The sequence below is a fragment of the Rhinatrema bivittatum genome, chromosome 4 (assembly GCF_901001135.1).
Source record: "Rhinatrema bivittatum chromosome 4, aRhiBiv1.1, whole genome shotgun sequence".
Classification (NCBI taxonomy): Eukaryota; Metazoa; Chordata; class Amphibia; order Gymnophiona; family Rhinatrematidae; genus Rhinatrema; species Rhinatrema bivittatum.
In genome coordinates this window covers 15,702,995-15,727,781 of record NC_042618.1, presented here as the reverse complement: position 1 = coordinate 15,727,781, position 24,787 = coordinate 15,702,995, and the positions used below count along the sequence as shown (strand labels likewise).

The 24,787-nt window shown below is 44.5% G+C and overlaps 1 protein-coding gene across 2 annotated transcripts in view; it reads left to right on the top strand.

The window, feature by feature from the left end:
* Positions 1 to 24,787, top strand: part of EML5 (EMAP like 5) — a 378,431-nt gene that overhangs the window by 315,328 nt on the left and 38,316 nt on the right. For both annotated transcript variants that reach the window (XM_029597756.1, XM_029597755.1), the window contains one exon: positions 8,415 to 8,435. In XM_029597756.1, the coding sequence (XP_029453616.1) occupies positions 8,415 to 8,435 (21 nt within the window). The remainder of the gene's footprint in view (positions 1 to 8,414; positions 8,436 to 24,787) is intronic.

The following is a 24,787-nucleotide window of genomic DNA, read 5'->3' as shown; positions in this document are numbered from 1 at the left end:
CAAGGATCAGTCCAGGATCCCGCCCGCAGTGCTGCGCTGAAGTAATGGAGAGTCCGCTCTTTGTTCTGAATTCTTCTGTTCCGCTTGTTTAGCTCTCTCGGTTGGAGAGTCCGTTTCCAGGAGGGGTGTTTCTTTCCCCGTTCTATTAGCGGTTTATAGATAGTTTAGTTCTCTGGTTGTGTTCTACTTTGACATTCCGTATGACTGAGGGGCTGTGACTGGCACAGGGGCATATATGGCTCCGCCCACAAGTTTTAGTCTGTCTCCATCTACTGGTGCGGAGTCACAACCCAGGTGTCCTGGACTGATCCTTGGTACTACAGGAACGAAAATTATCAGGTAAGAAACTAATTTTCCTTTTGAAAGGTTTGGAGTTCCTTTCATTATATTATGGTGGAAATGTTCATGAAACATGTTTGTGTTCATTGAATGGCTTTGTACGGTACCTTGACACTTACTGTGTGCTTCCCATCTGAGCACCTTAAAACTGAAAGGACTTACATATTCTATATGACTTGTATCTAGTGATCCTGTATAGACTGGGACTAGTTAATTGGACTTTTGAGCTAGCAGTACTCGTTTATTGTTTTGGTTCTGTTTTGGAGGGGGAGGGTTTCAATCCATTCTAATAGTGTATAACTCAGCAATGGCTGGGGATTTTAAATTATACTCTTACAGCTAGTCTCATGCCATCCGTGGCATTGACCTGCAGTACATGGTCATCCTTCTTGTAATATCGGCCTGTGCCACATCACCAGCGCCTACAAATTTGCAGCCACAGATTTGATGCACTAAAAGGTAACTATTTCTAAACAGGAATCAATAAGACTTATAAGTAGGAAGTTGTAAGTAGAATAATTGTAATGTCTTGAATATCACTGACAAATATAAAATAGACTAAGAGAACTTTAAATTAGTTTGAGCATCCCTACTCCTTAGAAATTATAAATCATTAACAACTCAACCAAATTAAGATGCAGACAGTAGTCCTGCAGCATGTGGGGACTATCCAGTCTTTTGCACAGATTGTCACTTGTATGACTATCTACTAGTTGGTGAGTGGTTGTATGTGTGCATTTGGTGCAAAGAGCTCCAATCCCTCAGAGAAAGAGAGTCTGATCTCAGGAGGCTAGAGTGGCAGACCTGGAAACAGAGAGGCATATAGAGGAGACCTTCAGGAACATAGTCCCACTACCACTCTGGCAGCCCCTGGCAGCCCCTGGCAGGAAATTATCCTGTAGTTAGGACTTGCCCTCAAGATGATGCAGTATCCTCTTACACCAAGGATGTGTGTCCAGAGGCACGAGCTCAGGAGGGAAGGATTAGAAAATCCATTGTAGATGGTGATTTGATCATTTGTAATGTAAATAGCTGGGTAGCTCATGGATTTGAGGATCACCTGGTAACTCGCCTGCCTGGTGCAAAGGTGGCAGACCTCATACATCATCTAGGTAGGATTTTAGACATTCCTGGGGAGGAGCCGGCTATCTTGATATATGTGGGTGCCAATGACGTAGGAAAGTGCAGGAGGGAGGTTCTGGAAGACAAATCTAGGATTCTATGTAGAAAGCTGAAATGCAGAACCTCCAGAGTAGCTTTCTCAGCAATGCTCCCCGATCCATGTGCAGGAACCCAGAGGCAGGCAAAGGTCTAAAGTCTCAATTTGTGGATGAAACGGTGCAGGGAAGAGGGTTTTAAGTTTGTTAGGAACTGGACATCATTTTGGGGAAGGGGGGCCTTTTCCAAAAGGATGGGCGCCACCTTATTCAGGATGAAACAGGCTGCTGGCACTAACCTTTGAAAAGGAGATAGCACAGGTTTTAAGCTAGATGATGGGGGAAAGCCGATAGTTGTTTAGCAGCACATGGGTCAGAATGATGTATCATTGAAGGATACTTACAAAATAGGGAAGTTAGGGTATCCTGATAGAGGGGTTGCAATAAATGCTAACAAAGCCCAGATGCCTTTAAGTAAAGAGCAGACAGAGCAGAAAGTTTCTAAATTATCCTTGTCAACTAACAAGTAGATTGTTAACACAAACAAAAAACATATTTTGAAATTCTGTATACAAATGCTAGAAGTCTAAAAAATAAGATGGGAGAGTTAGAGTGCATGGCACTGAATGAAGAGGTAGATTTAATTGGCATCTCAGGACATGGGGGAAGAAGGATAACCAATGGGACACTGTGTTACCAGGGTACAAATTATATCACAGTGATAGGATGGATCAGATTGGTGCTATATGTTAAAGAGAGCATTAAGGAGTAGATTTTAAAAGGGTGCGCGAGCTACCCGGCGTGTGTACATGTACACCTGATTTAATAACTTGTGCGCGCGCAAGTTATAAAATCAGGGGTCGGTGCACGCAAGGGGGTGCACAATTTGTGTGCGCTGAGCCACGCTGCCTTCCCCTGTTCCCTCCCCCTTAGCCTGACCTTCCCACCCCTTCCCCTAATCTTCCCCCCAAAGCCCAACTCTAACCCCCCCAAAAGTTTTATCGTACCTTTTAGGCAGGTGCAAGTTGCGCGCGCCGGCAGGCTGCCGGCGCACGATCCTTCAACCCAGCAACAATAGCCGCTGTATTGAAGCCTCTGGCCCCGCCCCTTCCCCGCCCTTTTTTGTAAGCCTCGGAACTTACACGACTCCCGGGGCTTTACGTGCATCCCTGGGCCTTTTTAAAATAGGCCCGGCACGCGTAACCCCCCCTACGCATGTAAATCCGGCCCTAAGTCAAACAGGATAAAAGCTCTGCAGGAAACAAATTGCACTATAGAATCTGTATGGATAGAAGTTCCATGTGAGAAGGGGAATAGAATAATAGTGGAGGTGTCTATCATCCACCTGACCAGAATGAACAGACAGACAATGAAATGCTAACAGAAATTAGGGAAGCTAATAAAATTAGCAACACATTAGTATTGGGTGATCTCAATTATTATTAATATTATCTGCTTGGAAAACCTCAGGAACAAATTTCCCCTCATCTGTCTCTTTCAATGGTCAAAATATACCAATCAAACATCAAGCACATAATCTAGGCATCATCCTTGATAGTACATTATCTATGAAACCCCACATAAACAACATCGTTAAGAATTCATTTTACAAACTACACCTGGTCTAAAATGTGAAGTCTTTATTGGAACCTCAAGATTTTCGCTCAATCCTTCAAGCATTAATTTTGCCTGGTATGGATCACAGAATTGCCCTCGTTATGTTAGCACGCTTACTCACAGGGACAAGAGTGCGAGAGCGTATAGCGCCTGTACTTTGATCGCTGCATTGGTTCCCAAAACAGTTTAGAATCCAATATAAGATAATAACAATGCTTCACAAATTATTTCAGAATGACTCCATTCCATAGTTCAACTCTACTTCCAAATTTATAGACTCAACCAATTTCTCTGATCTGAGAATAAAAATCTTATGAAAGTTCCATCCATTAGAATTGCCTGTTTAGGTATTACAAGAGAAAGAGTTTTCTCGGTGGCCATACCTGAACTACAGAACTCTCTCCCTGAACAGTTACGACTGACATCATCTGGCAGATCTTTTAAAAAGACCATGATAGGGGAGCCCTACCGACGGAGGAGCCGCGCGGAAAAGCGCCCGGGTGAGAGGGACCAGCCCGATTGTAAAAACAGCTGATTCCGGTGACGTCATCTTTCCCTGCCTGCTGCACATATTTAAATCGGTGTGCAGCGGCAGAGGACGGGAGCCCTACCGATGGAGGAGCCGCGCTGAAAAGCGCCCGGGTGAGAGGGACCAGCCCGATTGTGAAAACAGCTGATTCTGGTGACGTCATCTTTCCCTGCCTGCTGCACATATTTAAATCGGTGTGCAGCGGCAGAGGACGGGAGCCCTACCGACGGAGGAGCCGCGCTGAAAAGCGCCCGGGTGAGAGGGACCAGCCCGATTGTGAAAACAGCTGATTCCGGTGACGTCATCTTTCCCTGCCTGCTGCACATGTTTAAATCGGCGTGCAGCGGCAGAGGACGGGAGCCCTACCGACGGAGGAGCTGCGCTGAAAAGTGCCCGGGTGAGAGGGACCAGCCCGATTGTGAAAACAGCTGATTCCGGTGACGTCATCTTTCCCTGCCTGCTGCACATGTTTAAATCGGCGTGCAGCGGCAGAGGACGGGAGCCCTACCGACGGAGGAGCTGCGCTGAAAAGTGCCCGGGTGAGAGGGACCAGCCCGATTGTGAAAACAGCTGATTCCGGTGACGTCATCTTTCCCTGCCTGCTGCACATATTTAAATCGGTGTGCAGTGGCATAGGACGGGAGCCCTACCGACGGAGGAGCCGCGCTGAAAAGCGCCCGGGTGAGAGGGACCAGCCCGATTGTGAAAACAGCTGATTCCGGTGACGTCATCTTTCCCTGCCTGCTGCACATATTTAAATCGGTGTGCAGCGGCGCGCAGCCGCTGGCGCGCTGCCGAAGTCGCGCGCCAAAGGGGCGCGCCCCTGGGGAATTTTTTGTTCTTGGAAGGAATCCATTTGAAATCGGCCACCAATGGGTAAAAAGAGGAAAATAAGACCTATGGCGTCAACTCCCGTTGGAAACACGATCAGAGGACCGATGGACCAACACATAATCAGACGGGTGAGTCAGACCTCACGAGAGGTAATTCCTGATATCTCCTTCTCCTCCGGAGCCTCTAATAGCCCTGCCCAAAACCAGGACTCCAATACACCCTCTATAGAAAATGGGGCTAGTAACATTACTAACCCAGAACTGGTTTTAATATCTCCAGCTATTAGAGGGAGTACTCCATCTAGACAGGAAGAACTATCTCTGCCTACAGATTTAGAGACAGAGATACCAGATCCTGATAAAATAACTTTGATGGATGTCTGGAAAGCCGTCAATAAAATGGAAAAGATGTTATCTTTATCTATGGTACAATCAACCAGTTTTTCCAAGGAGACCAGAAGTATATTGGAAGACCACAGTAAGAGGATCGAACAGCTGGAAACAGCAAGTGTAACTACCTCTACACAAATAGTGTCATTACAAACATCAGGGACTACTTTTATGAAGGACTCCCTAATGATCTATAAGCAACTAGAAGGGATTGAGAATGTAATGAGAAATAAAAATTTGAGAGTATTGAATTTTCCTAATACTAGACTGATCTCAGGTCAGGAATTGTTTAAAAAATATGTTAAAGAAGTTCTGAGTATTTCAAAAGATATTTTAGTATCTAAATATTACTATGTGTCTAGTATGAAAAGAGAGGAGGATCCACGGGAGGGGGGACTAGATATTATCACCACAGATAGTCCCAACTTAACAGCTTTCTTGGAGTCATCTGTGGATGATATTCCAACTAGGGCCACCTTTGTAGTGGCCTTTGCTCTAGAGCAAGATAAAAATCTAGTCCTTCTGAATTATTTTAAAAGCAAGGATTTCTCTTTCTGTGGCCAAAAGGTCCAGATATTTCCGGATGTCTCCAGAAGCACTCAGTTGAGGCGTAAGCAGTTCCTAACAATGAAACAGAGAGTAATTGGCCTTGGCGCCACATTCTTTCTTAAATTCCCATGCAAGTGTATAGTCACTTTTCTTAAAAATAAATTTATCTTTTTGGAACCTGCACACCTAGAAATATTTCTAGCAGATAAGGGGGGATGAGTACATATTGACGGCTCCAGTTGGGGTGAATTAACTGGTGAAAAATGATATTCCTCCAAAACACAATATTGTGATTTCTGTTATAATTTTTCTTTCTTTATAAGCTCCCTTATAATGTGGACTATGAAATTTGGAATTACAAGTAAAAGTTTCTTTTGAAGTTGTTAGAAATTGCTTTTGTAATCCATAAATATCCTTTGTTTTTTATCATTGTAAAATGTATAAGAAATTAATAAACTATAAATTAAAAAAAAAAAAAAAAGACCATGATAACAGATTTGTTCAAAATTGCTTTTGAAAATGTAGGAGAATAAGAGAGAATTGTCATCATACAGCAGGTTTCTATTTTGTTATTAACTATGTCTTATTTTAATGTATGTTATTTTGTTAAATATTTTAACTACCAAGAATTTGAATGTAATCATTTTTGTTTCATTATTTAATTATATGTTTGGATTAAATTTGTTTTTGGTTATGTGATGATGACTTAATAACAGTTTTTCTGATTATTTTTTGTATAAGTACAGTATAGTAAGTCTTTATTATTATTTTGATATAGATATAATTAGCTGTATAATTTAAAACTATTATATAATGCATAATCTAGTGATATAATGCCAGAAATGATATTTAAAGGTGATGATTCAGAGGAACTGAAACAAATCTTACTGAACCTGGAAGATGTAATAGGGCAAATTGACAAACTAAAGAGTAGCAAATCATTTATTCCAGAATGCTGAAAGAACTGAAAAATGAAAGTAATTAATATTAGTAATTTGTAAACTATCATTAGAATCAGCTATGGTATCTGAAGATTGGAGAGTGGCCAACATAATTTTTAAAAAAAGTTCCAATGGTGATCCAGGAAACTATATAGTGGTGAGCCTGACATCAATGCCAGGCAAAATGGTTTGAACTATTATAAAGAACAAAATTACTAAATGTATAGATAGGTATAGTTTCATGGGATAAAGTCAACATGGATTTAGCCAAGGGAAGTCTTGTCTCACCAGTTTGATTCATTTTTTTGAAGGTGTGACTAAACATATGGATAAAGGTGAGCCAGTTGATATAGTGTATCTGGATTTTCAGAAAGTGTTTGACAAAGTACCTTATGAGAGACTCTTGAGGAAATTAAAAAGTCATGGGATAGGAGGCAATGTTTTGCTGTGGATTGAAAACTGGCTAAAAGATAGAAAACAGAAAGTAGGGCTAAATGGTCAATTTTCTAAATGGAGTGGAGTGCCGCAGGGATCTGTATTGGAACCATTGCTTTTTAACATGCTTATAAATGACCTAGAAATGAGAGCAGTGAGTAAGTGATCACATTTATTGATAATATAAAATAATTCAAAGTTAAATCACAAGAGGATTGTGAGAAATTGCAAGAGGATCTTGTGAGACTGGGAGATTGGGCATCCAAATGGCAGATGACATGTAATGTGGACAAGTGCAAAATGATGCATATAGGGAAGAGCAACTCAATTTATAACTACATAATGCAAGTTACCACCCAGGGAAAGGATCTAGACGTCATCATGGATAATATGTTAAAATTCTCTGCTCAGTGTGCAGCAGTGGCCAAGAAAGCAAATAGAATGCTAGGGATTATTAGGAAAGGAATGGAGAATAAAACAGAGAATATCATAATGCCTCTGTATCGCTCTGTGGTGCGACCTCATCTTGAGTATTGTGTGCAATTCTGGTTACCGCATTGCAAAACAAATATAGCATAATTAGAAAATGTTCAGAGAAGGGTAACAAAATGATAAAGGGGATGGACGATTCCCCTATGAGGAAAGGCTAAAGAGATTAGGGCTGTTGAGCTTGGAGAAGAGATGGCTGACGGGAGATAAGATAGAAGTCTATAAAATAACGAGTGGAGTAAAATGGGAAAATGTGAATTGGTTCACTCTTTCAAAAAGTACAAATGAGGATTTGCAATGAAATTACTAGGTAATACATTTAGAATCATTAGAAAAAAATATTTTTTTACGCAACACATAATTAAGCTCTGGAATTCTTTGCCAGAGGATGTGGTAAAAGGTGTTAGTGTAGCTGAGTTTAAAAAAGGTTTGGACAAGTTCCTGGATGAAAAGTCCATAAACCATTATTAAAATGGACTTAGGGAAATTCACCGCTTATCCCTGGGATAAGCAGCATGGAATCTATCAACCTTTTGAGATCCTGCCAGATACTTGTGACCTGGATTGGCCAATGTTGGAAACAGGATACTGGGCTTGATGGACCTTTCATCTGACTCAGTATGGCAAATCTTATGTTCTAATCATAGCATCATAATGAGGTGACTCAGACAAGAATGAAGGTGCATGAATAGCCACAACTAGATAGATATCTTAGCCTTGCATCACTTTTAGATATAATGTTTCAGCCTTTTACAACTTCACAAAGCTTTAATCTATTCCACTCTATGGATTAATTCCTTGTGAACTGGTATTTTTTAAAGTTTGAATTTGATCGAGAGTTTGGCAAAAAGAACATGTGAAACTATGTCCAAATTACATTTTTCATGTTTTACCTACTCAAAAGAACGGAACATAAACTATTGTTTTGGATAACAACAGCCAATATTCAAAGCATATTTTTTACCAGTTTAATGCTATATGAAAGGCAAGAGAAATCCATTATAAAAAAAAAGATTTCCCTTGCAAATTCTATCCTGGCCACCAAGTCATGATGGATAATCCCCATAATGATTTCAGTTGATTTGTGCTCCCCTAAGCGTTGGTCTAATTCTCTTTTGCCGCTTTTCTGTTGCAGGAGAATCAGCAGACATGTCAGGTAAGGGAAACAGTGAGATGATATCATGACTAATAATGACAGACAGGATTTTGAGAGGGAGGGAAAAGTAGCTTTTGAGCAATGTGAGTGCCGCAGTACATAAGAGATTATTAAAATACAGTTTTTACGTGCTTCTGGAACTTAAAAACTAATGAACCAGTTTGGGTTAAATGTCTAGAGAGAAAGTGGGTGGAGGAGGATTGAATATCAAACAGAAAAATGACCAGACCTGCCAAGTGTCATCATCAGCTACAATCTGCAAATGTTTATAGTCCTCTTAAGAATGCTGGTGCAGCCATCGGAGCTAGATATACATCACTTAAAAGCAATGTATCGTTTTAACTGGCGGCTCTCAATTACTATAGCATTTATGGAATTGTTTAACTGATTTGCATAAAATATCCACCGTTGTTGGCTTGGTCACTCACTTTACCAAATCCAAGATGGAGGTGATTTAAATTTCAGATGCGGAAGGTATTTCTCTGTCCTAGGTGGAAGATTTACTAGCTGGAGTCACTGAGTACTGCAGATTAGTAAATCCCTGTGGAAAAATACCACAGTGAAAAATATCGCTGCAGCATGGCGCTATGCAATGGTGACCTCCCACATCCCTGGACCATTATCTTTTTAAAGGAGCCCATGTAGCCCCTAAATTCTCTCTCCACAGTCACTGTGTCCAAATCTGTGGTTGTCTAATGAGACACCCACTCCCTCTGCCGCACCCCGAAGCAGCAAAAGGTTGTAAAATATTTAAAAAGTCCCAGTGCCAGCCTCTGCCCCCCACCCTATCACATGATAAAGACTGGCTCCTATCACCATGGTCCTGCCCTATCACATGATAAAGACTGGCTCCTATCACCATGGCCCTGCCCTATCACATGATAAAGACTGGCTCCTATCACCATGGCCCTGCCCTATCACATGATAAAGACTGGCTCCTATCTCCATGGTCCTGCCCTATCACATGATAAAGACTGGCTCCTATCACCATGGTCCTGCCCTATCACATGATAAAGACTGGATCCTATCACCATGGTCCTGCCCTATCACATGATAAAGACTGGCTCCTATCACCATGGCCCTGCCCTATCACATGATAAAGACTGGCTCCTATCACCATGGCCCTGCCCTATCACATGATAAAGACTGGCTCCTATCACCATGGCCCTGCCCTATCACATGATAAAGACTGGCTCCTATCACCATGGCCCTGCCCTATCACATGATAAAGACTGGCTCCTATCACCATGGTCCTGCCCTATCACATGATAAAGACTGGCTCCTATCTCCATGGCCCTGCCCTATCACATGATAAAGACTGGCTCCTATCACCATGGCCCTGCCCTATCACATGATAAAGACTGGCTCCTATCACCATGGCCCTGCCCTATCACATGATAAAGACTGGCTCCTATCACCATGGCCCTGCCCTATCACATGATAAAGACTGGCTCCTATCACCATGGCCCTGCCCTATCACATGATAAAGACTGGCTCCTATCACCATGGCCCTGCCCTATCACATGATAAAGACTGGCTCCTATCACCATGGCCCTGCCCTATCACATGATAAAGACTGGCTCCTATCACCATGGCCCTGCCCTACCACATGATAAGGGCAAAGGTGCATCTGAGGCAGGTGGGTGCCATTTTGGAAATTGAGCCTCTAGGGGGCGCTCCGGCACACCGCTGAACCACCAGGGACTGCAAGTTACTGATAGGGATCCGAGGGGACCAGTAGGGAGTTAAGGAGGTCGAAGAGGGTGGGAGGCAAGGTTTTGGGTACCAAGAGGATGGGGCTTGGCTACCAGGGGGCTTTACTGCTGCTTACCCGGATAAGACTTAAAAGCGCTACTACTTATCCGGATAAGTAAAATAGATGGATAAGTCTCAATATGTATTTGCACAGTTTTCATTGCACGCGCACACAATTTGCACATATTTTATAACCAGCATATATCTAATACTTATGGGTTATAAAATACGAGGTAGATTTTTGTGCGCCAATATACACCCATATATGGGGGCACGTGCAGCTGATTGAAAGTTATCTTCCTGTCAACTAAAAAAAAGTTGTGTTAATACTTGCATGGCCAATAAAAGATCACTATATAGAGCTGGTATATTGGGAATCCATACTGGTTTTCACTTAATAGTAATCCTTGACCCTAGAAAATGTGCCTTTATTGAAAGTATAACATTTTTTTAAAACTACAACAAAAGAATGCCATTAATTTGATATGTATACTGTTAGCTAGTTTACAGGCTAAAATCCTGAATTACTTTAAAGGAAGCATTATGTCTTTTCTGCACACCTTGTCTTCTGATTTTTTTTAACCCCTATCTATCTAATTATTCAATAGTGCCAACTAATTTATTATATTAGATCCACCAAAAACATTTCTGAGCTTTGCATTCCATTTTCACCAGGTTAAAAAAAAAAAAGTCATTTAACCATCTAAGTATCTGATTCACACATGGGCAGATTTTAAAAGGGTTACGCACGTAACCCCCAAACCCGCTCCTGTGCGCGCCAAACTTTTTTTGCATAGGCCTGGTGACGCGTGCAAGCCCTGGGACACGTGCAAGTCCCGGTGCTTGAAAAAATGGGTGGGGCGTGGGCGGGGCATGGGCGGGGCGGTCCGGGGGCATGGCCAGAGGCCTCTCCACGCGTGCCGGCAGTTGGCCGGCGCGTGCAACCTACACCTGCCCAGAGGCAGGCGTAAATAAAAAAATTAAGGTAGGGGGGGATTTAGGCCGGGTTGCGCGCACAAATCTACGCCCGCGTGTAGGTACGAATATCTGGCCCTAAGGGGTTTTCCCATAGACACAAAATGGGAGAAAAGTCTTAATGAATCTGGCCCTAAGAGAGCAGGTATGAAAGTCATGGAACAAATGAATGCAGAAATTCGAAGTTCATATTTTTATGAAGGTTTGCCAGAGGGGCACTTAAACGAGAAGCCGCTATTTAGATTAGATGACTGTCAAGTAAAGAAAATCCTAGATGGTATGAAAAAGAGAAGAAAAGGTCGATGGGAGTATCAGCCAGCCATTGTTTTGCTGCTTCATCTTGGATAGTAGTAAGGTAGTTTAGTTCTTACTCTAACCGTCTGGTTCCGGAGTCCTCCTCTATGTGTTTAATGGTCTGTGCTGGTGCCTTGCAGTCACACTGTATAACCTAGGTTAGTCCTAGGGTTGTCAAGTGACGTTTTTTTTTTTTAGGACAGATTGATCCAGTCCTGGTTTCTCCTCATGGCATGCATATTCTTGTAGTTTTGATTTATTGAAGATAAGCAGAGCTACAAGTTTATATATATATCATGAGGTAAAACCAAGACTGGATCAACCTATCCTGAATGTAACCCCCTTTTGGGGCACATAAAATGAGAGAGTACCTGTTTATGAGCTAAGCACCAGTCTCTTGTGGTTTATCACAATCATTTAACATTTGAATCTTGGCATCTCTGGAGTTGCAACAAATAACCATAATGTTTACAATCACTTAACTTTTCTCATAAAATAACTACAACCGGTAACATTTGTTACTTTCACATTAGGAAGATGAAAATTGAATCCCTTCATTGTTTCTGATCACGAAATCTCTAGAGACTAGGCTTTAGGCTCCGTTCAGATCTAGCACCTGAGGCAGATTTAGTCCTGAAGAGCCTTCACAAAGATCTTGATGATTCAATAAAACCTGAAAAGGAAAGACAGACCATAGATTTTACAGGCATGAGCCCAAATGAGGTGGCTGGCATCACTCAGATTTTTTTTTCTATCAGGTCCCACAAAGCATGTAGTCCTCAAGGTCTTAAACAAGACAATAAATATTAAGCCATTATACGCCTCAATCAAGTGGGCTCAGCAAAGCAGATGCTAAAATAACTCCTTGCTGACAATATTCAGTCATAGTGATCTGGGTCTGGTTTCTGGTCCAAATCACCTGAAGCTGCATGCCTGCAAGTCACTTAATACATTTTCCTTCCTCTGATGGCTCCTTAAAAACTAAATCAATGTTTACTTCAGTACTTGTCTGCTTGAGAGTCATCACAATCTGAATGGGGGCAAATCGGCAGTGGGGAACCACCTTCCACACTAGCCAAGGCTGGGGAATGCCTTTTCAACCAGTCTCCCACCTCCTGAATCACCAGATGGGCCAGCATAATCGGGTAAAATCTTCTATACCTCTTATACCAGGTTGCATCTGGAAATTCTTTTGCCTTTTATTAATCCTGGGAGGTCTCTGTCTATTGGGTTGGGCCACAAACTTGACCCTAGGTCGCCCAATAGGTCTCCTCTTAAAATGGAAGGCGCTGTGGGCGCTGGACCCTCTTAAGAGTATTCAGTTGCAGTCACCGTAACGTCTTCCTGCCTTTCCCATGCCCTTACTTACTCCAAGGGATAACCTCCTGGAGACAAAATCCTCAGCAACTTGAGCAAGTTGTAATCCAGGCACTTGGTGCCAGCATTCATTTAAAGACAGCTCATGTATTTTTAACGTGGCTTGAGTCACAGCCTCTAATGATGACTCCCTCAAGGCTGTCCACTCCATGAAGGAGTAAGAGCCATAATACTCAGGCAGAACTGAATTTTTGCATAGGGCAACAGTGAAGATAATTTTGGCCACTCTCTCCTATTCCTTCATTTGTTCTACCTAACTGTAGCTGTTCAGCTGGATGACATTCTTCCTTCACGTCAGGAATCCTCTCTACTGGGGTTATGGCTGCTACTTTCAAGTCAGCAAACCCATTCATGGTCACCTGTTTTTTACCCTTCTCTGCTTCATTGACTGCTAGCTCCTTGCTATATTCATCCCCCATCCCCACCCCACTCCCCAACTAATCCATTAGAATATCAGGGCATCTGGAAATCAAAAGTTCCCATGTATGGAGAGAGGGTTTTCTTTTATCCTTATTTGTATTCATTATTGTGTGATGTTTAATGTGCTAGCTGTTTTGAAATATTTATTCTTTTTATGAGTATGGCTTTACCATTATGATTGATGTTTTATATTTCTTGATTTTATTGTTTGATGTTTTATGAGTCATGGCAGTTTCAATGCCAAGAAGTGCAGAATCATGCATCTGAGGAGCAGTTATACAAAAGAACTGTATGTGATGGGGAGTGAAAGACTAATGTGCAGGGACTGGGAGAGGAACCTTGGAGTAACAGTGTCTGGCAATCTGAAGACAGTGAAGAAAAAGGAGGCGATAATGCCCTTGTACAGGTCCTTGGTGAGGCCTCACCTGGAGTACTGCATGCAATACTGGTGCCCATATCTCAAAAACATTAAAGTCAGGATTGTAAGTAAGTTTAGGGTTGCAGGGACCTGTCAGCTACAGGACACTTCCAGTTCACCTCTCACTTAACTTCACGATCCTAAGTTCAGGAAAAGACAACGTGTTCTCCTCAGAAATAGACTTTTATTTATCAGATTTGGCAGGATATAGCATTTAGAAGACAGCAACAATTCCTGTCTCTAACATCCTGGCCACTAAGCACCAATTTATTCTATGAAAGTTCTGTGTCTTGGGTGGTTACAAACATGCCATAAACCTTAGCCTGCTTAATACAGGGTGGCCCATGAAAAGTAGCCTGCCTCCAATGCACTGGTACTGGAGGCGGGCTACTTTTCCATGGGCCACCCTGTATATTAATACTTATGGCTAACTTACTTACCTCTGGTCCCAGCTTCAGGCGATAGCCCTCTTTTCACCTCTAAATCAGCTCTGGCTGGAGGTCTGGAGAATGTGGGCAGGGGAGAAGACTTGCTTCCGGGTCTGCTACTGGCAGAGCTACTGGGCTGCTCTCCGCTCTTCACTGCCTCAGACTCCGTGTCACTGTCTGACCCTAAGCAGGGCACCTCCTCTCTTCAGTCTCCTGGTCACACCTAGGGGCCGATGCAATAAATTTGCATAGAAAGCGGGCGCTGAACAGTCATCGCCCGCTTTCTTAATGCACCCCAGGTACCCCCAAAGGGGGTGCCATGCAATATTTAAATTAGGGGTCGCATTAGCAAGGAGACGCTAGGGTTGCGCTAACGAGAACCCGATCGGTTTTCGCAACTCTTTCGTCTGCCGGTAAGCAAAACCAACGCCGATAAACATGGCGTCGGTTTTCGTGATGACTGTCCACCAGTAAGGAAAACCGACATTGAGGGTTCAGGAAGCAAACGCTTGTCAGTCGAGCATCTGTTTCCTGAACCCGACTGTCTACTTTTTTAAAAAACTTTTTTTGTTTCTTTATGTTTTCATCCAACTTAATATCACAACGATATTAAGTAGGAGACAGTACAGAAAAGCATTTTTTTCTGCTTTTCTGTACTTGCTTTAGATGCGCTCAGCTATTAACGCCTGCTCCAGGCAGGCCTTAATAGATGACAGTTAAATGTGCGTCCGAGACGCACATTTTTTTTTTGCATAGGGAATGAATGCCTAATAGCCTCATTCACATGCATTTGCATGTGATGAGCGCTATTAGATTCACTCCGCATTGGACGCGCGTTGAATATGCGCTAATCCCCTTATTGCATTAGGGGATTGATTAGCGCCTATTCTACCTGCGTCTGTCTGCAGGTTAACAGTGCACTCGGCTGAGTGCACTGTATTGCATCGGCCCCCTAGTCCTATCCCTCCTCAATAGCAGGGGGCACTGGGCTGCTTCGGAATCACTCCCCCTCATTCATTCCCTTTTCTTTATTTGCCCATTGTCTTATACTTTTCAGCTGATAAGTATGCATAAGTTTATGCATAATCATGTGGTGGGTGGAGGGTCTTTGCCGCATTGCAAGTCTTTTCCCCCTTATCCATTTCTTCAGTGGGGGGGGGGGTTCCTTGCTGCATTTCCCCCTTGCTGCATTACCCCTTTGCTGCATTTCCCTCTCCCCATTTCTTTGGGGGGAGTGTTGCCACGTCTGTATGCCAAGCTGTGTGCCAGATTCAGCGTTTTCTCCATCTCAGACTGCCCCCCCCCCCTTCTTCAAAGGGTGGGAGGGTCTCTCTGACCTCTGGACCTGCCTTGGCCGGTTCGTGACTTCAGCTTAGGAGCTTAGCTGCTGCATTATCCCTCTGTCTTCTTTTTATTTACACAGGAACTTACAAACGGGCAAATCATAATAAATTATCCTTCAGTTCTGTTTTAAACTTCATCTGGCCAAAGCTTCTTTCCTTGAGCTGTGACAGTGTTTTTGGGGCCTGTCAGTATCTGTCTTCCACCTTCTTTGACTATTATGATTCATATTTGGTGCTTTCAGTGGTAAAACATGGGATATCTCCCTACAGAGATGGGCAACCAAACTGATGTGGGGTCTGTATCAGAAGAATTATGAGGAGAGGCTGAAGGATCTAAATATGTACACATACCCTGGAGGAGAGGAGGTGCAGGGGAGATATGATACAGACCTTCAGATACCTGAAAGGTTTTAATGATGCGCAATCATCAAACCTTTTCCATAGAAAAAAAAACAGTAGAACCAGGGGTTACAAAATGAAACTCCAGGGAGGACAATTCAGAACCAACATCAGGAAATATTGCTTCATTGAGAGGGTGGTGGATGCCTGGAATGCCCTTCCGGAGGTGGTGAAGATGAAAACAGTGAAAGAATTCAAAGGGGCATGGGATAAACACCGTGGATCTCTAAAGGCTGGAGAATGGAAATGAAGAAAAGGGTGCATGGGTGGAACCTGCATGATACAGCAGCTACTACCCCTAACAGAAGGCATGGGATTACTACCCTTAACCAATTCACTTCCATGATTTTGATGCAACTGCAGCATCGCTCTCTGCTTCAACGGAGATGGGGGGGGGCGGAAATTGAATTCAGATAACAGCCAGTGGAGGAGGAAGTGACGTCACTCCTCATGCACGGAGCTTAGCTTGCGAGCTCCGTACCCACCGGCCCTAAAAAGCAGTGCAAACCCTGCTCCCAGCTATCGGAACCTGAAGGGAGGTCGGGGCTGATGTTGGCGAAACGGAAAATTACGGATTTGAAGCGGTATTCTTATCAAAAGGGGGGAGACAGCACGGAGAAAGCGCGCTCTAAAATGGCGGCGGAGGCGGCCCTCATGGAAGCGGATGAAAATCTTTCCGAATCAGGTGAAAATGATAGCGAGTGCCCCACTAGAGCCGAAATGCGGAATTGGTTCTGTGAGCTCCGGCAGGACTTAAAAAATTATAAAACCGAAATCGCCTCAATACTGTCTGATTTTAAAGAGGAGCTAGCAGAGAACACCCGGCGGCTTTATGAGGCTGAAGTGCGCTTGGATACGCAGGGGGAGAGCTGGCATGGTTTGCGGCGAGATCATGAACAATTGCATGAATATACTCGGGTTCTCTCAGATAAAATAGAGGACCTGGAAAATCGCAGCCGACGGGCAAATCTCCGCATTCGCGGCGTGCCAGAGTCAGAAGAGTATTCAGATTGTCATGCCACGGTGGAACGCATTGCCCGCTTTTTTCTAGATATGGGGGACGCCCCGGAGGAGGGCACGAGGCCTGCAGTCCGGCTGGAACGAGCCCACAGGACCCTGGGTCCTAAAGTTGCAAACAGAAGTCGCGACATAGTGGTCTGTTTCCACTCCTATGTTCAGAAGGAGCAGATTTTTAATATTGCTCATAAGCAGAGGGTATGGGCCTGGGAGGGCCACGATATTGGCATTTATGCAGATCTGGCTGCCGCGACGTTGAAGAGGCGGCAGGCCTTTCGCTGTGTCATGACGAAGTTTATTGCGGCCAATGTTCGCTACCGCTGGCTTTATCCTGGCAGACTTTCTTTTCAACTGCAAGGAGTGACCCATCGAGCTATATCAGTGGCGGAAGCGGCTGCCGTGCTGAAGGACCATGGCATTACTGTTGAAATTCCTCCCGAGGACCAGCAGCAGAATAAGGCGCTTACGGCAGCTCCGGCTTTACTGCCCCGGTGGCAAAGGGCCCAAAAGGGCTGAAAACGACTGCAGCGGAACACAGCGCAGGAGGATCTGAGCGAGGAACCAGCATGAATCGCCCTGTGAAGTGTGATATGGGTGACTGTGTGTGGGTAACAGTTGGAAACCTCCTATGAAAGCATCATTGACTTGATCAAATAGGGGACTCAAGTAGCGTGTGGCGTTTCTAGGGGACTGCACTGTTTGCAGTTTACAGTTCTTAACATTAGGGTTTTGCGTTATCTGTTCTTTAATTCTGAGGGGTTGGTGGGGTGAGACTTGGAGGGTGACTAAACTTTCTCCTCTTTTTCATATCTGGGATAGGGGAGTGTTATCCCAGGAGATGGGAATCCAAATGGGTGGGGGAGGGGGGCAGGAGAATAGATTTCCTACTCTAACACTTGACATACGTCATTTCAGGGATTGGTGGCCTCAATGGGTATGCCTGCTTGCTACTGGTTTAGTATTTTTTTGTTTTGCAGAGGGGCGTCCTGTTCTGGCTCGCTGCTATCTCGGGGAGGGAAGGGAGGTAGATGGTGCCACAGTAGGTGCCGGTATACATTATAGATCATGGCGCCCTTGAAGTTTGTTTCCATGAATGTAAAGGGGCTTAACACCCCTCGCAAACGAAGCCTATTATTTAAGGAAATTGGGCGGATGAGGGTGGATGTGGTCTACCTGCAGGAGACCCATTTGCGTAGTAAACATCAGGGGTTAATGAGGTCGGCTAAATACCCACATCAATTCTGGGCGGCAGCTGGGCATCCTAATAAGTATGCTGGGGTGGGCATTCTGCTTCATAAGGATCTCCAATTTGACCTCCGTGGGATACTGGCTGATCCTGCGGGCCGATATATTCTGGTAAAAATTGCTATTGGACAGGAGGTGTTTACTTTGGTTTCCCTATATGGTCCGCAAGGACAGAAGGATCTTTTTTATCGATCTTTCCATACCTTGCTAGGGAATCATACTGAGGGCCAGGTAGTCCTGGGCGGGGACTTTAATCTAACTTGCAACCCGCGTCTTGACACTTCCAATAACCGAACAGCTGATTTCAAGGTAGCTAGACGGGCTCTGAAGTCATTGGTTGCTGCACAAGCTTTGGTGGATGTATGGAGGGCTCGCTGTCCGATGGGGCGTAACTATACCTTCTACTCCAGCCCACATGACTGTTACTCTCGGTTGGATATGTTTTTCTGTAGTAGGGGGTTGATGTCTAGGGTGGTAACAGTGGACATCGAGCCTATCCTATGGTCCGATCATGCGCCCATATGGATAACTGTTCGGGTATGTGGGGAGGATGCAGGGCGTAAGTATTGGAGAATGAATGATTCCCTATTAAAGGATGATCAGTTCGTTGCCCAGATACAGGAGGCAATTCGGGATTACTTGGACATCACTGATACGGATGATGTACAGGGTACGACCGTATGGGACTGTTTAAAAGCAGTGTTGCGGGGCAAATTCATATCTAGGGCGGCGTGTTTAAAGCGGCAGAGGGAGCAGGCTAGAACACAATTATTAGCGCAGCTTAGAGACCTGGAACAGGCACATAAACAGAGGGGTTCCTCTCAGATCCCATACGCTCAGCTTGCCGCTATAAAACGGCAAATAGAGTCTTTAGACATGGATTCCATTGCCCATCATTTGGATTTAATGCGGCAACGATATTTTGAAGGGGGCAATAGGGCGGGGAAGCTGTTAGCTCATGCGCTTAAGAAACGACAGGCACAATCTATTATTTTGAAGGTGAAACAACCGGGGGGAGAGATGGTGCAGGACAATGCATCCATTAGACGATGTTTTCAGCAATTTTATGCAGCTCTATACTCTCCTGATATCACTATTGATGACACTATGATTACCAGCTATTTGGATGCGTTGCCTGTACCAGAACTTACCCCGGCACAACAATTTATTTTAGATAAAGATATATCGGAGCTGGAAATTTTAGCTACCATAAAGGCCCTGAAACCCGGCAAGTCACCGGGGTTGGATGGGTATACCAGTAGATTCTATCAGGTATTTGCCTCAGAGTTAGCGCCGGTACTGGCTCGCTATTATAAGGCCTTGAGGGAAGGGGCTCCTTTATCTTCAATGGCTAACATGGCGGGAATTACGGTACTTGCTAAACCGGGTCGTGATCCGGCGCTGTGTGGCTCGTACAGGCCCATTTCGCTGATCAATGTCGACCTTAAGATCCTGGCCAAAATTTTGGCTAACCGATTGAGGGGCTTTATTGCCTCCCTGGTTCATGTGGACCAAGCTGGCTTTATTCCGGGGAGGCAGGCGAGTGATAATATTCAGAAAATATTAGACCTCATGTGGTGGGTTAAAAAGGAGGCCATACCAGCACTGGCGCTTTCTATCGATGCTGAAAAGGCGTTTGACTTGGTGCACTGGCCGAATCTTTTTGCTCTGCTACGGAAAATGAAATTTGGGTCCCAGTTTACACGGTGGCTGCAGCAGTTGTATAGTACTCCATGTGCATGTGTCAAAGTTAATGGGGGATATTCGGAAGTGTTCCTGGTGTCCCGGGGCACCCGACAGGGCTGCCCTCTTTCATCCCTCTTATTTGCTCTCTTCCTTGAGCCTTTGGCTATTCACATCCGGCAGAATACGGCTATACAGGGGGTGACGGTGGGCCAGTTTATTTCAAAAGTCTCTCTATTTGCAGATGATATCATGCTCACGTTAACAGAGCCCTTGGCCTCTCTTCCCAATCTTTTAGATGAGATGGACCGCTTTAGCGAGGTCTCTGGATTTCGTATAAATCTTGAGAAATCAGAGATTCTTGATATCAATCTGCCTCCCAATATGGCTGCTCAGCTCCGCACTAGCTTTAAATTTAGATGGGCCCGCGGTCATCTCAAGTATTTAGGTATTTATATCAGTGCCGGTAATGACCTGTTTAGCCTTAATTACGATGCTTTATGGTCTAAAATTCTCCTTGACTTGGAGGAATGGAACCGATACCGGATTTCCTGGATGGGCAGGATTGCTGCTGTAAAAATGATGGTTCTGCCCAAGTTATTATATTTATTTCAAGCTTTGTCGGTCCCTGTGCCCAAGGGAGTGTTGGCTAAATGGCAAAAACAGCTTATGACCTATATCTGGGGTCGGGGGAGACCACGAGTGGCACGCACCACCCTTTATCAGTTCAGGAATCAAGGTGGGTTGGGGGTACCTAACCTAGATCGCTACTACATGGCGGCCAAGTTTAAATCGCTGGTGGAGTGGCACAGAGAACGTGATGTTAAAATCTGGGTGGCTTTCAGTCAGCAGTTGGTGGGATTGGTTCCCCTTACCAGTTACATCTGGCAGCCTAAACACACGTGGGGCAATGTGGTGGAGGGCCTTTTACCACCATCTATGCTCCATATTTTGAAACTTTGGCATGGTAAACGGCACTTGTTGGTGGGTCCTTGTGAGTATTTTTGGAGCACTTACCTTTTCGCCAATAAGAAATTCCCTGCGGGGTACACCAATCCGGCGTTCCAACAGTGGAAACGGTTGGGCATAGCTCGGTGGGGCGTTTTGTGGCGGGGGGCGGGTTTAATCCCGTTCCCAGAGCTACAGGAGCAGTTTCATCTCTCTGGAGTGGATGTGCTGGCATATATGCAATTGAGGCATTTCGCTCATACCCACTCCATAGGGAACTCACTCGGGCGTGGTAAATCGGCTTTTGAGGAACTGTGTCTGAAAGCTGATCAGGGAATCAAATTACTATCACAAGTATACTCGCTATTGGGATCGGTTCCATTTAGCCGAACTAGTCAGATGCAGGGTTGGGAAAAGGATCTTCAGTGCCCCTTAACCCAAAAGGAATGGGAAACCATTTTTGGTCAACTGGGGAGGGGCTTGATTGCTGTTTCTATGATTGAAAATGCCTATAAATTGCTTTATCGTTGGCATTATAGCCCGGTACATTTATATCGGGTTAAAGCGACTGTATCGGATCTCTGCTGGAGGGGATGTGCACAAAAGGGGGACTATTTTCATATGTGGTGGGGTTGTCAGAGAATTCGGGGACTCTGGAGGGGACTGGAGGGATGGCTTGGTATTCTTTTTAAGATGCGTGTCACACTCACTCCAGGTCAAGCGTTACTGGGTCAAACTTTACCACTGGTGCGGTCGCAGGGTAACCGGTTGGTTGCCTTTATCCTTACGGCAGCTCGCCTTCATATAGCCCAGACATGGAAGGATAGTGCTCCGCCTACTATGGGAGGTGTGTATACTAAGATGCATAAAATCTATATGCTGGCGGATCTAACAGCTCGACGCCATAAAACTTATGGGAAGTTTATCCATATTTGGCGACCATACCGGGATTGGCTTACGCATGAATAGCATCTCCCTGGGATAGTACCTGCTATGATTTTCTCTTGGGATGGATGTATTTTTCTGGTGCATTGTGGTGAAGTGTTGAGTTGGGGTAGGAAATGGGGAGGGGGGTTGGTCTCTTATTGTTCATATGTCTTTCTAATTGGATTTTAGAGATTTATGGGTTAATCAGTGATCCGGTGAGAATCTGTATCACATTTGGTTAGAATACAATTGTAAGCTAGGGCTTTGTGTTTGCTACGTTAGAGCACCTCCACTGAATGTTGAAGTGGAGATGTTATGCTATGTATTCTTTTGCATTCCTTGCTTTTGAGGAGTATTTCTTGTTCTGATGTTTTATGCTTCTGTATGAGCTGCTCTCTTTGTTTTGTACATCGTTTTCTAAGGATCTAATAAAGCTTGAAATAACAAAAAAAAAAAGATAACAGCCAGTGCTGGGCCCTGACTTTTAAGTTCCAGGTAACTGACACGCAGACATGAAGAAAAAAGCACTGGACTGTTTCTACTGCCAACTTCAAAAGCAAACCACATTCAACAGCATTGAATCATCATAAAGGCTACTCACCTTATAAAAATGTTGCTAACAGTAATTTTGTTATGAGTTTGACAGTTGCTTGGTTTTGATTGCTAATATTACTACCATTAACATAAGGCTTGGTGGTAACCTGCATGGAGTGGCAGTTACTACCAAAAGAAGTTTGCTGGGCAGACTAGATGGATCGTTTGGTCTTTTTCTACTATCATTACTTTGTTACTATGTGACATTTCTGTTTTTCCATTGTTGCACTACATACAGAATCTGGCTTGTTGTGGTTTCCAGTTTAGTTTGTCTGCATATTTCTATTTATACTTTATGGTCACTTTGGTGAGGGTCTGTCTGTATGTATGTCTGTCTGTATGTCTGTAGTGTGTGGCTTCTGTAAGGATCTGTTGCAGTACAACTTCTTGTATTTTCCACATAGGAGATGTATTGTTGTTCCAGACTGTTATGGTTATTGATGTTTGGGTGGATCCTTGGACACTGTGGCAGCTGACCATGCCCATGGGGGGCAGTCCTGTGAGGGACCACGTTGTCAGGCTAGACTCTGAACACACAAACACAGATTTGAATCTTTATTTAAACAGTTTTGGAAACCACCAGAGGTGGCAGTAGTGAGTAGTAGATGTTGAGCCCGGCTGGGCGAGTATCCCACAGGACGCTGGAACAGCGGATCCTCTGCTTAGCTGTGCTGCAGTGGAAAGAGACTGAGAGTTATGAGTACACAGTGAAAAATATACAGAGTCCCAGGTAGAATAGGAGAAGTTCTGAGACAGGGAGAGCAGGCCCTCGAGGAAGCGAGTACCTGATCCCTTAGAGTAGAGAGACTCAGTGGTATTGTACTCACACAGCGGTTCCATTAGACGAGAGGTCTGGCACCGGGACAGAGGGCAGGCCCTCGAGGAGCGAGTATCTGGTTCCAGGGAAGCAGTACTGTGGAATAGATGGTAGTTGTACTCACAGATGGAAACTGTTAGTGAAGTCTTCCAAGTAGAAAGGGTTTTAGATGCAGGCAGCGACTCAGGGAACATGGGCCCTCGAGGAGCGAGTACCAGTTTCCTGATAGCATTTGAAAGAAGCAGAAGAGGCCCCCGAGGAGTGGGTACCCCATTAGCAATAAGAGTTCCAGAAAACGCTGGAGTGGCAGAGCAGCTTCAGTATGGAGAGCGAATCCCATCTGTAGTATTTCGGATTGCTAACTCGATTAGCTAGCAAAAGAAGTAGGCTTAAATATCCGGGCAGCGTGACATCATCTCAGGGGGACGCCCCTGAGGTTCGCGCCAACAAGGAAATAAAGATGAGGGCGGCATGCGCGCGCATGCCCTATGGTACCTTGGAGGAGCATGGCGGGAGGCAGCACCAAAGCCGGTCCGGGGACGCTGGAGAGGTCGGCAGACAGACGCCGCGGCAGCCAGTAGTCCAAGGTGAGTGGGAGGAGCCACAAGAAGAGTGAGGTAGGCGGGGCAAAGCTGTCGCCGACCGACGGTCGCAACACAGACCCAGTGTAATGTTTGCTGTCTTTTCCCTAGGTAGGGTTGTTGCTGTTTGAATTCTGGGAGTTAGTACTATTATAGTATGGCAGGGTTGCTACACAAGTTCCGAATGTCTTTTTTGCAGGGTTTTATGTTACTTCATAAAGTATCTTGCAGTGGAAGGTGTTTGCTTTGCTGTTACTGAGTTACTCTATCAAGTAAAAAAAACAGAAAGTATATTCTGCCCTCTGTAAATACAAACACAATCACCTTACAAACACAGGTGTAAATCAAATTTCACCAAATATCTTCACATATATTCAAAATCGAATTTAATACAAAATTTTGCTTTATAGAAGAAATCTTTACAAAACTATGAAAAAATCATACAATACATACAGCATATATAAATATTACATATTCAATAGGTGCACACAATGAAATATATTTATTTTAAGAATACAATTTTAATTTGCCAACTCATTCAAATATCCACACATTATATACCAATCATACCCTCACATTCATATTCATACAGCTATAAAATAGGCCTAAATATAAAATCACCATAAACCAATCACACACAAGTTGATTTTAAAAGGCCCGCGCTCGCAAATACTGGGGGTTACGCGCGTGGCCAGGCCCTGTGTGCACCAAGCACATTTTAGAAAGGGCCCGGCCACGCGCATAATTCCTGATACATGCAGAAATGCCGGGCCTGAAGAAAGGGGCGGAGCAGGGGGGGGCGGGCCAGGACAGCAACATTAGATATTGTCCCGGGAATGTGCGCACCAGCCAGCATGCGGGGTTTACTTCTGCTCCATAGGAGCAGTAAGTATAAAAACAAAAAAAATTGGAGATAGCTACTGTAGGTTTAGGGGTCGGGGAGGAGAGGGGAAGAGGGAGAAAGGATAGGGTTAGGGAAGTTCCCTCCCGATCCGCTCCTTTATTGGAACAGACTGGGAGGGAACTGGGCAAAGGCCCGATCACTTCGCCACGCGATTCTTTTGAAATCTACAACCCCACCCCATGCCCGAAGGAGGCCACCTGCCCGCACATGTGCGCGCAGACATTAAA